The sequence below is a fragment of the Haliotis asinina genome, chromosome 5, assembly GCF_037392515.1.
Source record: "Haliotis asinina isolate JCU_RB_2024 chromosome 5, JCU_Hal_asi_v2, whole genome shotgun sequence".
In the NCBI taxonomy this organism is placed as follows: domain Eukaryota; kingdom Metazoa; phylum Mollusca; class Gastropoda; order Lepetellida; family Haliotidae; genus Haliotis; species Haliotis asinina.
Genome location: NC_090284.1, coordinates 48,561,760 through 48,577,284, shown reverse-complemented (window position 1 = coordinate 48,577,284; position 15,525 = coordinate 48,561,760). Strand labels below are relative to the sequence as shown.

Here is a 15,525-nt window from a genome sequence, read left to right as displayed (position 1 = left end):
TGTAGTAATTCCAGCAGTATCGCGGCCGGGGACGCCAGGAATGGGCTTCACGCTTTGTACACATTTGGCAGCTGAACCCGGCTGTTGCTTTAACCTCTGGGCTACTCGACCGCCTTGTACGTTTTAAATGGGACTTATATTACTGTCCGCTGCGTGTACGTGTTCGTGCGTGCATACGTACGTGCGAAGGTGTGGGGCGGGAACCGTACGTACTAGTACGGACTAACGGCTGTTTTTAAGTGCTAGCCAAATGGGATACCATACCTTAGGATCACATGGACCCACACTGATCACAGACTCGGAGCCAACCAGTCACACAATCAAGCAAAACGTACTACCTTTTAACGTAGGTAGTGAGTTTGGTTTTACGCCACACTCAGCAATATTCCAGCAATGTGACTGCGGTCTGGAAATAATCGAGTCTGGACCATGCAATCCAGTGATTAACAGTATGAGCATCGGCTTACGCAGTTGGAAACAGATGACAAGTGTCAACCAACTCAGCAGCCTGACCACCAGATCCCGTTAGTGACCACTTACCACAAGCATGGGTTGCTGAAGATCAATTCTATCCCGGATCTTCACGTGTGCTTTTGACGTTTTCAGTCCTCAAAGGACTGAACCACTGACTGGATCACATTCATGCTGCAGGTATCGACTACTCAGCGTACAACTAATTTGTTACAGTGAAGTGTATGAAAACTATTTTTAATCGGGTTTTACATAAGTAAATTATCAACTGGTTTTACATGAGTAAATTATCAGTTGGTTCTCAAACCCAGCTTCCCCAACCAGGGGGTGAAGAACTTGTCCTAAATTTAGCATCTCTGTGTTAATATTAATTGTCAATATCAATCCATTTCGACGAAGAGGACGAATGGTCCCTGTCTTGTGCGTCTCCCGAACGCGGTTCACTCGAGTGTGTCGTTATCTACATCAAAGGTATACCGTGCAGCAGCATTTTAAAAACATTCAATAGGTTTGAGTAACAGAACGTATAAGAGTAAAGAAGTGCTTGAAAAAGACGGAATCATGGGAGATAACTCTTTTGATGTTGGCGTTTTCTCACAAAATCTGACCTCCTTTATTGCGATTACTTGCTGATTAAGCGTGGATCAGGTTTCAGCCTGTCTCCGGTTACCCCCCTTTCTATAGAATTGACACGGTAGTAATTTCTTTAAAATCGGGCATTAGACGGGCATGGTGTACAAGCTGATGTTAATTAAAACCACGACCTGGCAGAAATTGCTTTCAGTTTGTGCTGCATCCAAACCCAGATGCAGCCTTTGACTCCGAAGAAGGAGCGTGCATGAGACGCAGAGAAGTCGGATTTCAGACTTAATCCGGTCTCTGATTGGATGGCGACAGAGCGTAATTAGTTTGTCAATTCTTATCTTTTGAAATTTCTCCGCGGGTTTTCTCTAGAGGGGTACTCGAGCATAACGTTTCCATAATCAGCACTTAAATAACCATTGTGAGTGTCCTTTTCACTCCAGACCCTCAACAAAATTACCCCACATCTTTTGGCTGCTCGGTCCCCAGGCTGAAAGGTCGACCGTTGCAGAAAGCCATGCATGCTGTAGTTCGAACAACTCCGATGAAATCCTCTACACGATTCATTCTGTTTCCCAAGTGATGTTTTTGTTGAAATTTTCCTGTTTGTAAGAAGACGTGCCTAAATTCAGTTCGTGGCTGCATTATTTCATATTCAAACACAGTAAGTTTGGAAATGAAACAATCGGAATGTTTCGTGTGATCGCTGGAATGTGTCACGTATGACATATATACATCGGAATGGATTAAACAATCGGATGTTTTCATGTGTTTACACAAATATCGGATGAAGAATAGGAATCTGCTCGGCTTGATATACCAACTTGTTTTTGGATACAACAATGACTATCACATGTCCTCGCGTATGCAAGTAATAACAACTAATCATCAATAGTACAGTTTCGTGATATTTCGGAATTGACAATCGGAACTGTGTAAGTGTATCTTCTCTGGACCAAGCTTGAACATAATGAGGTGGTCAATAACACTTATTGAACACATTATGGATTGATTCATCACCTGAAAATGGACTCGCGATTTCATGTGAGGAGCCAGAGGGATGGGAAGTGTGTGTGAAAATGCATAATTTAACTTTTTACTTAATCTACTAGAGATATTAAGCTTGTCTTAACCAGATATATTTAAAGGCTTGGAGTGACCATTGCCTTGGTAGCAGGTAACATAGCAAAGGCACAAACACGACATATTAACAACAACCCTTTATGTATATTTTCTTTTTTTTAAAAATGGGATATTTCGCATATTAACATGTTCGTAAATATTAACACGAACTATGTTCTGTATGCATGCGTTGTAAAACAAACAATTTTGTTTTCTAGACTTGTAATGTCGCCTATGAGATTCTTGATGAAATTATTTTTTTCTAATAATTATGGAATACAAACAAACACCACGCCAAAACGCCAAATTCAGTCAAATATAAACACTGTCCTTCCAACTGAGTAAATATTTAGCGCGAACTGAAGTCCAGGAATATTGAAAGGACAAACAATGTTACTTTAACCATTGTGAAAAACAAAGAATTATAATTACCTTTGAACAACCTCCCTTTGTTTAACAGCTGTGTCTGTTTCACTAGAGTATGTGGACAAATAATATGATGCATTTCGTTAATACAATTCAAATTTATTTTTCAAAGAATCAATAAATTAGAAAAGGAATATTAATATCTTTCAACATATATCACTATAAAATACTTTGGTCCACAATGTCAGTTGTTTCTTATCAGTTGGGGCCAGAGGTTAAAGGTTAGGTCAGGTGATTTTAGAGTGAGTGAGTTTTGTTCCACGCCGCTTTAAACAATATCCCAGTAAGCTTAATTCACACATTGTGCCCATGTGGGTAGAATAAAATATTATTCCAAATCAACACTTGGTTTTAATTAGACTCGTATCTGGAGTCAGAAAAGAGGATATTTTGACAAGTTTACCCAATTTGAATCACATGAGCCGCTGAATGTAAAGTCTAATCATTCGGAGCGTCCCAAGGGATATAGAAGAACTGCTCGTAAGAGCGTTTTCCGAATTCACGTGGGCTTTATTTTATACGTTTTCTGCTCATGTACACACATAATGATATTAATTAAATGTGTATATATTTACGCTTTATTAACGAAAAATCATGCCTCACTACACCTATTTCTGCACGGGGCCTATTGATGAATTCTGTAACTAAATTAAGCAGCATGCAGCCAAATATTTCAAAGGGATACACTCGTGCTGCGAGCTTTGTAAATCTGTCATAACGAATCAACCCTAGGTTCAAGTAGTTGTAGTTTATGTTCTCCTTGTCGAACTAGCAAATGCGTCTCTCCTCGGTTTTAAGTTTAAGTAGAACCTTAATCGTGCAAAAAGCGTTTTATATCCGTACAAGTGGCCTAATCTTGTATTATGTGATGTTTTTTGCCCCAAACCGGTTTATCTGCTGGTTGTCTGTATTTATCAGTGTGGCCTGCTCGCGGGGTCAGCTGGTTGTGTAAACACTAACCATAGCTACTGACCTAGTAAGTCTTCAAACACGCTCTTTCATTTTCCCCCCACAGATCAACATCTAGAGAGGTTCTGGGAACGCTGGGAGGCGAGCAGTTACCCTGATGTGAAGCAAGGCAGTGAGGCGAGTAGAGAAGCTCCACTTCAGTGACTCTGGTAGGTTGACCCTGAGCGGAGAATACGCCGTGCCGTCAGTCCGGTGTGAAGTGTGGCGGTGTGAGGAGTTTAGCTGCACTCACCGCTGGTATAGCTGAGTCGGTATATAGACAGAGGGAGAAACGTTCAAAATGAGTTGATATGTGAACTAAGCAATGCCTCGTTGTAGACGGAAAGTTTCTGCTATAGTGTGTGTCATCTGTACAACTGTACTCTGTCTCAACACTCTGATTGTATTGAGACTATCCAACACTGCCACCCTTGTGGAAGGGGATGGGGGCAGCCAGCCCCACCCCGTCCAGGACCTGGGGGACTCGGCGGGACTGGCCCACCTGCCTGCTTGGCGGAAGAGACTGAACAAGAGCAACTACACCAGTGACACTAGTCCTGAGGGAGAGGGTGTTGGTGTGGGTGACCATGAACCCTATAAACTCAACTATATGCCTCCTCAGAAGGCCACCGAGGGAGACTCAGAGAAAACCCTAAAACACGGTCAAGAAAACCACAAGAATGTGAGTTCGAACCCGAGGACGTTCAAATCTAATTATTCCGACCAAAAACTGGATAATTTTCTACGTGTTCTTAATAGAATAAACAACGAAAGCTTTCCCTTCTCTACATACGACGGAGTTCCATATTTAAAGTTTTTGCGGATGTACCGAAAAAGTTCAAGGAGGAGAGGATTTGGCCTACCTGTTTACAAGAATTACAAAGGGTAAGTGAATTTGATGCCTTCAGCATCTATTTATTATGGTTATGTCATATGTCTATATTAAATACCTATAAACAGTTCAAATGACTCATATATCTATGTACATTTACCCTGTGTAGTTAACCTGTCTTAAGTGACTATATACATGTAGTCGATATATAATAGTACACAAGGTGGTGTTATTGTCTCATATATCAATACATCATATATCCAATCAGTGTGCGAAATTGTTTCAGTGTTACTAGTCAGCTAGTCAGTGGTTTTGTCTGAAACCTAGCTAGCCCACAAAATAATTTTCTAGCCGGATATCTGAATGAAGAAACTAAGGAAAAGATTACCAAAATAGATGAGACTAAGATATTGCCGGCAAGACACAGGTTTCACCATTAAGCAACTAATATGATAAGCAGTTTTATGATGCCATAATCTTGTATGAATTAAAAAGTGTATTAAAAGTTAATAGGTCGGAGAGAGTGATAATGTTACAAGATGACCACATGAAAAATCACTAGCCAGTAGGACCAGTGACTCTGGAGATTCACTGACCCGATTGGAATTTTGCTATCCTCCGGCTAGCGGGCCGGGGACCATTTCTACAAGCAGTTCCAATGTCGCATATGTGTATATATGATTTCTACAAGCAGTTCCAATGTCGCATATGTGTATATATGATTTCTACAAGCAGTTCCAATGTCGCATATGTGTATGTATGATTTCTACAAGCAGTTCCAATGTCGCATATGTGTATATATGATTTCTACAAGCAGTTCCAATGTCGCATATGTGTATATATGATTTCTACAAGCAGTTCCAATGTCGCATATGTGTATGTATGATTTCTACAAGCAGTTCCAATGTCGCATATGTGTATATATGATTTCTACAAGCAGTTCCAATGTCGCATATGTGTATATATGATTTCTACAAGCAGTTCCAATGTCGCATATGTGTATATATGATTTCTACAAGCAGTTCCAATGTCGCATATGTGTATATATGATTTCTACAAGCAGTTCCCATGTCTCATTTGTGTATAATTTACTATAAGCCGATTCAATATCTCATAGGCCTAAACAAGATCTAAAGTGAACTAAAGGAAGTGCTCTATCTTCTACGCTGATTCAGTCAAACTTCGAGATTACACTTATGAAAAGCATCAAGTTGGTATCAGCCACGTTGAAGCAATGAGACAGTAGGCAGTCATTGTCAGGAACTGAAGATCCTCAATAACATTTGAACACTTTTGAAAACTTAAATGCACGTAACCAAATTCAGTGTCTCTCATGTTAATGATGAATACTGATACGATGTCTATATTGATACGTAAATAACTGAAACGACAATAATTATACCCGAGGTTAAAATTATTTGAAAATAACATTCACACAGCTGACGTAAGCTGGCCTGTTAGACCGTACCTGTATCCAGTCAAACGGTGCACTGTCAGTTAATATCCTTTATTAGAGAAGATGGACACTACAACAACATCCGTATCGCGGCGTACAATTTTAACATCACATTTTCCTGGAGGAAATTGGTAAATTATCAATATATTTATTGGTGCTGGTGCGTCAGAGCCGACGATACGCGTCAGATTCACAGGATGCGTTTTAAAATTCTGTTTCAGATCGTTAACTTCTCTCCACACGTAGCGTCTATACGCTGTACACAATATAGTGGCAGGCAATATTTCACATTTAATTTTTAAGGAAGGAAAAGGGAATTAGTTTGCCTCACTGAACGTTCCATGGGTGTGTTTGGAAGGGATCTTCGCTGATAAGGGACCGTTCATAATCCATGGCAAGGCGGGTGATTGTGATTTTTTATTGGGTAGCATGTCTCCTCAAATAAATAAATAAATAAATAAATAAATAAATAAATAAATAAATAAATAAATAAATAAATAAATAAATAAATAAATAAATAAATAAATAAATAAATAAGATTTTTGGTTTCACCTCTTGACTGATAATAGGTTGACAGGGAACTGGTATACGCGTGCTGGTCAAATAAATGTATTCATTACGATACAATGTCGTGATAAAAAATGCATGTGTTGCCTGTTTGATGCTAAACTACTCTACGTAACAATGGACACAACTGATACATACATCACAAACCGGAAACCGTCTCATCAAACGCCAACACGTCCCTTAATCCATTGACAAATACAATCATGGTCGTCATCTTCGTCATTGTTACTTACTCTGAATATTCATGAAGTCTGTTAGAAAAACAGATGACCTGATATCACGCGTGGGAAATGTAGCGAAAGAATGTACATCCATAAAGTTTGATGCTTGACAATGTGACTCTGTGAAAAGGTTGAAAGTAATAAGGTTGATTCAAGCTATACAGTGTTCCGCATCACAGATTTGATGAATCTGAACAATATACCCTTTTCACGAAGACGAATCGTTTCAGATTGTGTTTATTTGTTGTTTAAAGCCACACTCAGCAATATTCCAGCTATATGGCGGCAGTCTGTGGATAACCGAGTCTGGACAAGACAATCCAGTGATCAACAGCATGGGCGTCGATCTACGCAATTGGGATACGAACCTGACCACCCGATCCAGATATACGCTTGCTGAATGCAAATTCTAACCCGGCTCTTCACGGGACATATTCTTTCAGAATTGAAGACATGAAAGATTGTAATTACCAATCTGTAAAATATGGACTATTTATTAGAGAATTGGAGGGGAAGAGTGCCACCAAACCTGCTAGTCTCTACAGTGAGGTCGTAGAAATACGACTCTTATTAGGGAGAACTGTGAAAGAACAGAAATACAACTCTTATTATAGAATGCTTTGAAAGAATGGACATTGATTGTGTAACGCAATGTAATGTGCGTTTATAGGTTTTGTCATTCCGGGAAGGGTAATAAAATGTAGAGCGCATGGGAAGATTTATCCAAGACTATACTGTCATGAGGCCCAAAGGTATTGGGTCATCTGTGTCTCCTGTACGTGTCCTGTCTGTCACCTTGATCTTGTCAAGCCTGTACGTGTCCTCTCTGTCACCTTGATAATGTCAATAATGTGCGGATCCCTTGTGTCTCCTTGATCCTGTCAAGCCTGTACGTGTCCTCTCTGTCACCTTGATAATGTCAATAATGTGCGGATCCCTTGTGTCTCCTTGATCCTGTCAAGCCTGTACGTGTCCTCCGTGTCACCTTGATGCTGTCAAACCTGTATGTATCCCTTGTGTCGCCTTGATACTGTCACGCCTGCACAGGTCCCTGCGTCACCTTGATACTGTCAAGCCGGCACTGGTCCGCTGTGTCACCTTTACACTGTCAGTGTTTCGCCTTGATGATGTCAAGCATATTCTAGTCCTCCCTCTCATTTTGATACTAACAAACGTACGGGCTACCATATGTGTCTTTGATACTGTCAACCATGTATTTAGTCCCACTGAAACTGTCAAGCACATTGGGATCCTATTGGATGCCACCATCCTCTCGACTGTCTAAATACCGTCGGACATTTTTAAGTGTCACGCACAGGACGAAGTTCGTGTCAGGGGTCCTCGGTGTTTTATTGTGACGTGTTTTGTGTGACAGATTACGACGAAACAGACGTCTGAAATGGGACATTTGTCCATTTTGAGACTGTCACCCCTTCGTGTGCTCAGGTACATAGGATCTTGTAAGTCATAATAGATGATGTATGTGTCATGAAGTTTTCATCCTCTGTACCAACACTGACCTCTTTCAGTACCAAACAAGCTATATATACAGAAAGTGGTTTAATATTCATAAATCACTCGTAGGGTCATGGAGAACATTAAAATCATCACTTTACTGTCAATATCGTTACGATACTTGCTGTAAGACTCCCAGAAACAAAGAGACCGTTTTGTTGTTTAACGCCGCACTCAGCAGTATTCTAGCTATATGGCGGCGGTCTGTAAATAATCATGTCTGGATCAGACAACCCAGTGATCAACAGCACGAGTATCGATCTTTGCAACTGGGAACCGATGACATGTGTCTACCAAGTCAACGAGCCTGACCACCCGAACCTGTTTGTCGTCTCTTACAACAAGCATGGGTTACTGATGGGGGTGGCGGTGGGGGTGGATGTATGTGGGTGGGTGTAATTCTGTAAATGAAGGTGTTGGTGCAAATATATACCACTCTAACTGTATTAGAGCACATCCGATTGATACAAAGCAGCATGTACGACAAGTTACAATTCAACAAGAGATACAGCTGGTCACCGTGACGTGGGAGGACTTCCCGAAATGTTACCATATAAATGGACTTAGGATAAATAGGTTGACATCAATGGTTTCGGGTTCATTAAATGTACTCACTATACCCAACGCCTTGAGATCGTATGCCCCGTAAACGACAATGATGGCATGTTTTCTTTAATTCGATTGAAGTTAAATTTAACCCTCGTTTCTTTATAACGCCAATTTTAATCTGTAATATTTCTGCCGAGGTTCATTTCTTTACATGAATCCGAGATGACGCTCCCGTAGTGACACATTTCCAGTGCAGATAACCATTCATTCACCGACAAAGCGAATAAGAGACATTGAATTGGATATAAATATCATCAGGATTATAGTTTTTGTTGATGTACTCGTGTTACAATATTGAGCAAAACACTTAACTATTATTGCCACGTTTCTTTAAAATATTACACATGGAATATATATTTAAATATTGTGTGAGTGAGTTAATATTAGCTTTACTGTCACTTTTAGCAATATCACGACGGGGAACACCAGAAATTGGCTTCACACATAGTACTCATGTGCGGAATCGATCCTGGGTCTTCGGCGTGACGAGCGAACACTTTAACCACTAGGCTACTTCACCGTACCTGAAATATTGAGAACTGCATAGATAACATACGCTATCCAATACCGGGTGGTCTTTATATTTCATGTTTGTCCCCTCGTGTCACATTTGTTGTCAGCCCAAATGTCCTCGTGTACTACAATGACATATAAAAGGTAACGTGAACAAACCTGTTTTGGGTTTTGTTGTTTTTTTAAAAAAATAAATAAATCCTAATTTGAAACAGTACCACGTGTGCAAACCGAACCTGTAATATTTATAGTGGCTTGACCAACGCCCTGTACATGTTTAAAAATGAAAGCAAGTGGAGAGGAGGGGTGGCCAAGTGGTTAATGCGTTCACCCGTCACGACGATGGCCCGGGTTCGATCCCCCAGATGAGTACAATGTGTGAAGCCCATTTCTGGTCTCCTCGCCTTAATATTGCTGGAATTTTGCTAAAAGCGACTTAAACTATGCTCACTCACTAACAGACGGCAAGTATTGCATTATTCAGTCGTACTGCAATACGCAACCATGTTTCAAACGTTGTCCTGAAACGGTTAAATAAAAGACATGGGAAAGATCTCCCACTGGTCGACGTTGCCTCTCAAAGCGTAGTTTGAAATAATCTTCATGGTTAGTGCTTCTACTTTCATGTTCTATCCCACGTCACAAATAACACTCAATTCTGATGTAATTCGACTTAATTTAACTATTTGCCATTAGTATTGCAACGCCCATCGATTTCTGGAACGACTCACTTTATCGCCTCTCGTTCCTCTTTGATGCTTAGACGAAATGTGAACAACCTTCTCTCTGTCACTCGGTGTTAAGTGCTCTGAGAGGCACGGAATTGTCTCGGGGTTCCTTACCTTTTTGCTTATAAGACACACAGTTTAAAGGTCATGGCCCTGGGCCTGGATATTAACGCCAAGCAAGGAATGGTTGTTGCACCCACGCCTGATCTATAGATTAACGAGGACTATGTCATCTCGCGGATGTGTTAATCTTGACACTTTGCTGAAGTAATACAACCTAATCTTATACAACACTGACAAGGGCGCTCAATGTGATAAGGCGGATAGTTCATAGGGCTTGACATTTATGGGGAGAATTTCCTCATATTGGGAAATCTTAGATGAGAAATTAAATGGCAAACGGATGTTGGTATCGTTTTATATGTTTATTTCATAATTATTTGACTCATCAATTTCACTTTGACATTGAGCTGACAATGAGTTGTCGAATTCATTCTGAATGTTTTATTTCAGATACCCGTAGAATAGTCATGTTCAGTCTTTAATCAATAAAGCAAGTCATGTTCAGTCTTTAATCAATTAAGCAATACTATTATGCCTATATGGAGAGGCGTGTTTAAAACAACTCTTGATATGCGTGCGTGTGTGCGTACGTGCGTGTGTGTCATGGTATTGTTAGAATATTGCTGGAAGCGACGTAAAACTACACACACACTCACACACACACACACACACACACACACACACACACACACACACACGTACGTGGTACATATAAACTCAGCTTTCGAAATAGGAATAACCCGATACATCTGTCTCGATTGAAAGTATTTTGAGTAAACGAGCTTCCACTTATCGTTATCTGTATTAGTAGCGGATACGGACACGAAATACGCTGTTTCGGTGCTAGACACAGAACTTTCAACTGGTAAAAATATATCATTATGGAAATCTTTCCGCTCTATATACACATGTTCAATGATGTCCCCTTTGAAAAGCAATAACTCTATTCACACTGTCCCCAGTAATGTATTCGCGTCAAGCTGATCTTGAATGCTTCGGGCGCAAAGGCAAACATTATGCATGCACAACTGATCACAAACGGATTGAATGCTGCGGAATAAAGGAAAGAGTGAATCAAAACATATGTCGGGCTACAGTCCCGACACCACTAGACGGGTCCCAGTCACCCAAAGATATCCTTGGGTTTAAGCGGTCCCAACAATCAGGCTGGGGGTCCTTGGGGTATTGTAGTTCTAGCCTCTCTCGAAAACTCTGGAAAGTAAATTGAAAGACTCGAATTCAAAAATATGAATAAGCAAGTTTACCCTTAGCTCTAGAAATTACCATAAAAGGCGATTATGCTTGTCGTAAGAGGCGACTAACGGGATCGGGTGGTCAGGCTTGCTGACTTGGTTGACACATGTCATCGGTTCCCAATTGCGCAGATCGATGCTCATGTTGTTGATCACTGGATTGTCTGGTCCAGACTCGATTATTTTACAGACCACCGCCATATAGCTGGAATATTGCTGAGTGTGGCGTAAAACTAAACTCACTCACTCACTCTAGAAATTACAAAAATGAACATGGTCCTGTCCTTGAGGTGCTTGAGAGACATTTAAAAAAAAATCTTTTTAATTTCTTTTTTCTTTTTTATTTAGTTTTTCATTTTGTAGATATATTGTAATTAGATACGATGAATCACACGATGTCATATAAGACTCCAGGCCTCCTTACGCTAAGCACTAAGGTGATCGTAAGTCATAAAGGTAACCTTAGTCCAATGTTAAAGAATGGGAGTTAAGGTTAACCTTGGCAAAGCTTGTTACCATAAGGAAGCCCCGGGAGTTTATGTTTATAAGAGTACGTCCTAATTACCCTTTGCTCTGTGAGTGATGTTGTCGGACGTCGCCTGAACGAAATTGATGCGAGGGGAGGTCAAAAGGTTTTGAGAACTCACTACCTAAAAAGTTGTGGAATAGCAGCTAGTAGTATTGCATACATTGATCATTCATGTGATACCTGTGGTAGTTTTTATCTCGCAACGAAAAATATTAATATTGTGATAACTAGAAGAGAGATGCCCGACTGAAATGGAGACTGCCTTGGTCTTCAGTTACCTATGCATGACTTTAACGGGATCGGGTGGTCAGACATATGTCATGTTATACCATAGATCGATGCTCATGCTGTTGATCACTGGACTGTCGGGTCTAGACTCGAATATGAACAGACCGCGGCCATATAGCTTGAATATTGTTGAGTGCGGCGTAAAACTAAAGTCGCTCACTCACTGGAAAATTGTAAAACTGTTGGGTTTTTTAAAGAAAACCCCAACACACAACATATTATTTCAGTACCGAATAAGCGACTTCAAACATATACGCACATTTACTATTGGCTCGTAGTTTTAAAAAAACATGACAATCCTTATGTTTGAATATTGTTTATACTTAGCAACAACAGTATTGAAAACAGCGGATGTTCTCATGGCGAGACGATAAGGTTACTCTGACCCAGGCATGATGACGTCACGGCGTTAACGCCAGGCCACTCACAACACGGGCACAGAGAACCGTTGGGGGAGCACACTGTGCAAATAGAAACTAGGCTGTACTTCATTTTTTCAAGCAAATACCAGAAAAAAAACAAGGCGACAGCGATTAATGATTGTTTGTATAGGTTACCCCCGGGTTAAGGCTGCTGGCTGCAGCGGGGTTTTGATAAGGTCAAAGTCATTACGACTTACGTAATGTTCTAGCGACCTTGTGTTCCACCACAAGCGCAAAAAGCAAGTGTTAATGTCAAAGGTTAATATTTATCATTTTCAGTCCCGCCCGACGTCTTGCTTACCGAATCGACCTAGAAAACACAAGTAGAATAATTCCGCTCACATACTTTCATGTCCAAGGAAAAGCTTAATGTAGGTAATTTATTACTTAAATGTGATAGTTTGATGTGTCAGCCGAGGTTTAAAGGCACGTCTTCTGGAAGCGGGACGTGTTTTTCAAGATTGTTTGCCCTACCACCCCCTCACTTTGGGATATCTTCGTTCGTTCGTTCGTGAGGGAGTGAGTGAGTGAGTGAGTGAGAAAGAGAGAGAGAGAGAGAGCGCAATACTGGGTTTTCTCCCCGTATTCTAAAAGAGCTAAGAGCGGCGTAAAACTAAACTCACTGCAAATGTACGCACGATACCGTATACGTATTTACTGACACCTTTCAAATGTCTGTTAACTCCATTGAACACTCTCAGTGATCACAGATTGTTTGCAATCGTGAAAACCCCACGAATCGCTATAACCGTGAAACTGTACTCCGGACTCTAAATCTATATCAACACCTGGTGTCATCGTTGTTTTGATTCTCTGTGGTAAATTCACGTACACTGAAATACGAAAAGAACACCAGAATATGTTTAACTTTAGACACCTCTACATCTTTATGTTAATATGTAATTCATTTCGGCGAGCACGTCAAACCATGTCAAACGATTGTATCCGTAATTACGATAACAGGAAAATACAATACTGTATAATGAATAAATTATTTTTGCAATCAGTACGTAATACGCTCCCAGGTATGAATTGCTTTCTGTTATGAATAATATCTTTGATAATACGTTCTGCTATTGTGTGTTTCAGCCAAACCTTAGGATCAGTGGCTAACACTCAGACAGGAGACATCCTCTTCTCTTAATAGAGCCCTATCTATCATTAATGCCTTGTGCTATGAGGATTGTTTATTTTTGCACACATTTATTGCTCGGTGTTGGTGACATTAATGCAATCTGTTGTTGCAAGTGTAGGAGCCATTTCCCTGCGCAAAACATGGAAACAGTGGAATCTATTAACACTGGACAACAGGTTGTGAGAAACTGGTTTATTAGGTGTTATTTAACTGTTTCATACCTGCGTAGGGATTGTGCGATGCGATGAGCTTACTATTTACCACGTGTAAGCCTCCTAACGTGGGATGTACACAGCGAACAACTGAATGTATTCATATACTGAAAAGTAAAAGTTTACGAAAATGAGGGTGGGGGTGTACATTTCAATTTTATCCGAGTTTCAATGGTCATTTAACAAAATTTCAGGATCCGCCTGTGAATTAAACATAAACAATGGGTATCCGATGGTGATGTGTTTGCTGCGGGTATCTCAACTGTGTTTCCGACTTTACGTTTGACTAAAGCAGACGGCTTTGTTCATAAAGATGTCAACTGCCACGTCTCTGCAGGTGTCAAACAAACTATTTCATCACCATTCTAGAAGTTTGTGAGGAAATGATTAAGCTTGAAAACGATTTAAGAATCTACACCAAAATGTCTCTTTAAGCAATTAGCAAGAGGTTATTATCCTTAAAATGTTTTGTCGTACCTTTGACTTACCAATTTCTAGAGTGCCGACAACACTGGCTTGGCTGTTGTTCTTGGAACACCAGAAATGGGCTTCACACATTACACCGATGTGAGCAATCGCACCAGTACTAGACTGAGCTGAATAAAACCAGACAACTCTCATTTCGTTTTAAGCAAGCTTTACGTCTTAATCCGTATGTCTTAAATATGTGCGGCTAGGACGCTCTGGCGTAATTTTCACAGTGAGTGGAACAGATGATTGTTCAGATGAATGAACTTTGTCACCCGGTGTTCAGAGACCGAGGTTTCATTGTTCGAATATGCGTGAAATGGGGGAATCAGACAAGGAAACTACCACACACCCACCTACGTTCTTTTCAACGCTGTTCTACATCACATGTTCTATATCTCATTCTACGTCATAGTTACCTAAAGCGTATTACTTTGCGGTCCATCTGGTTGTTACTGCAAATCTAAAGCCCTTCATGAAGCGGGGTATATTTCCCACAGCGTCAGGTCTGAATGCTACAACTCATCGGGGCTCCATTTCAGTTTGAATGTTAATTTGTTTTGTCAAATAATATTTGGGGTTCTATCGTCAGTCCGTCATATGTTACGGAGTCCGAACTTCAGTTTACCGGGTGGGGCATGGAATTGGTAGTAATCAGGACTGTGGTAACGTTTGGTCGAAATGGTTTTGTTTGTAAGGGAACATGGTGTATATGAAGGGATGCATGTCGGGACACATATAGTAATGAAGCCCTACCTGACTGTTCGCAAATCAGGCTCGTAGCAAGCCCGCTTGTTTCGTGCAAGCCCGAGAGGTTGCAAAACTGTGCATTTAGGTGGTATTAAAACTTTGCTAGAGTGTCCGATTTCGATCCTGTTCTTCAGCTATGTTTCACGACGGCCTTCGTTGACTCTGGCTGGCGGCAGTCATAGAACTAAGTCGTCTGTATGTATTGCGATGTCAAATTTTTTTCTGTGTCATAACGATCCCATTACGTTACCTGTCCCGTGACAGCCTTTTGAGCTTTACCTTGCTGTTTCATCTATACCAGAAAGGTCGTTTGAATTGTACTTTTACAGCTTTGTTTGTGAGAAAACGATCGTTTAAGCTTAACGTTTGCGTAAACGAATGCTTGAACTGCATCTATTCCAGAACCATGTGGATC

The 15,525-nt window shown here is 40.5% G+C and overlaps 1 protein-coding gene across 2 annotated transcripts in view; it reads left to right on the top strand.

The window, feature by feature from the left end:
* Window positions 1-15,525, top strand: part of LOC137284669 (extracellular serine/threonine protein CG31145-like) — an 86,396-nt gene that overhangs the window by 45,688 nt on the left and 25,183 nt on the right. For both annotated transcript variants that reach the window (XM_067816577.1, XM_067816576.1), the window contains exon 2: window positions 3,617-4,434. In XM_067816577.1, coding sequence (XP_067672678.1) covers window positions 3,875-4,434 — 560 coding nt within the window. In that variant the 5' untranslated portion in view covers window positions 3,617-3,874. The remainder of the gene's footprint in view (window positions 1-3,616; window positions 4,435-15,525) is intronic.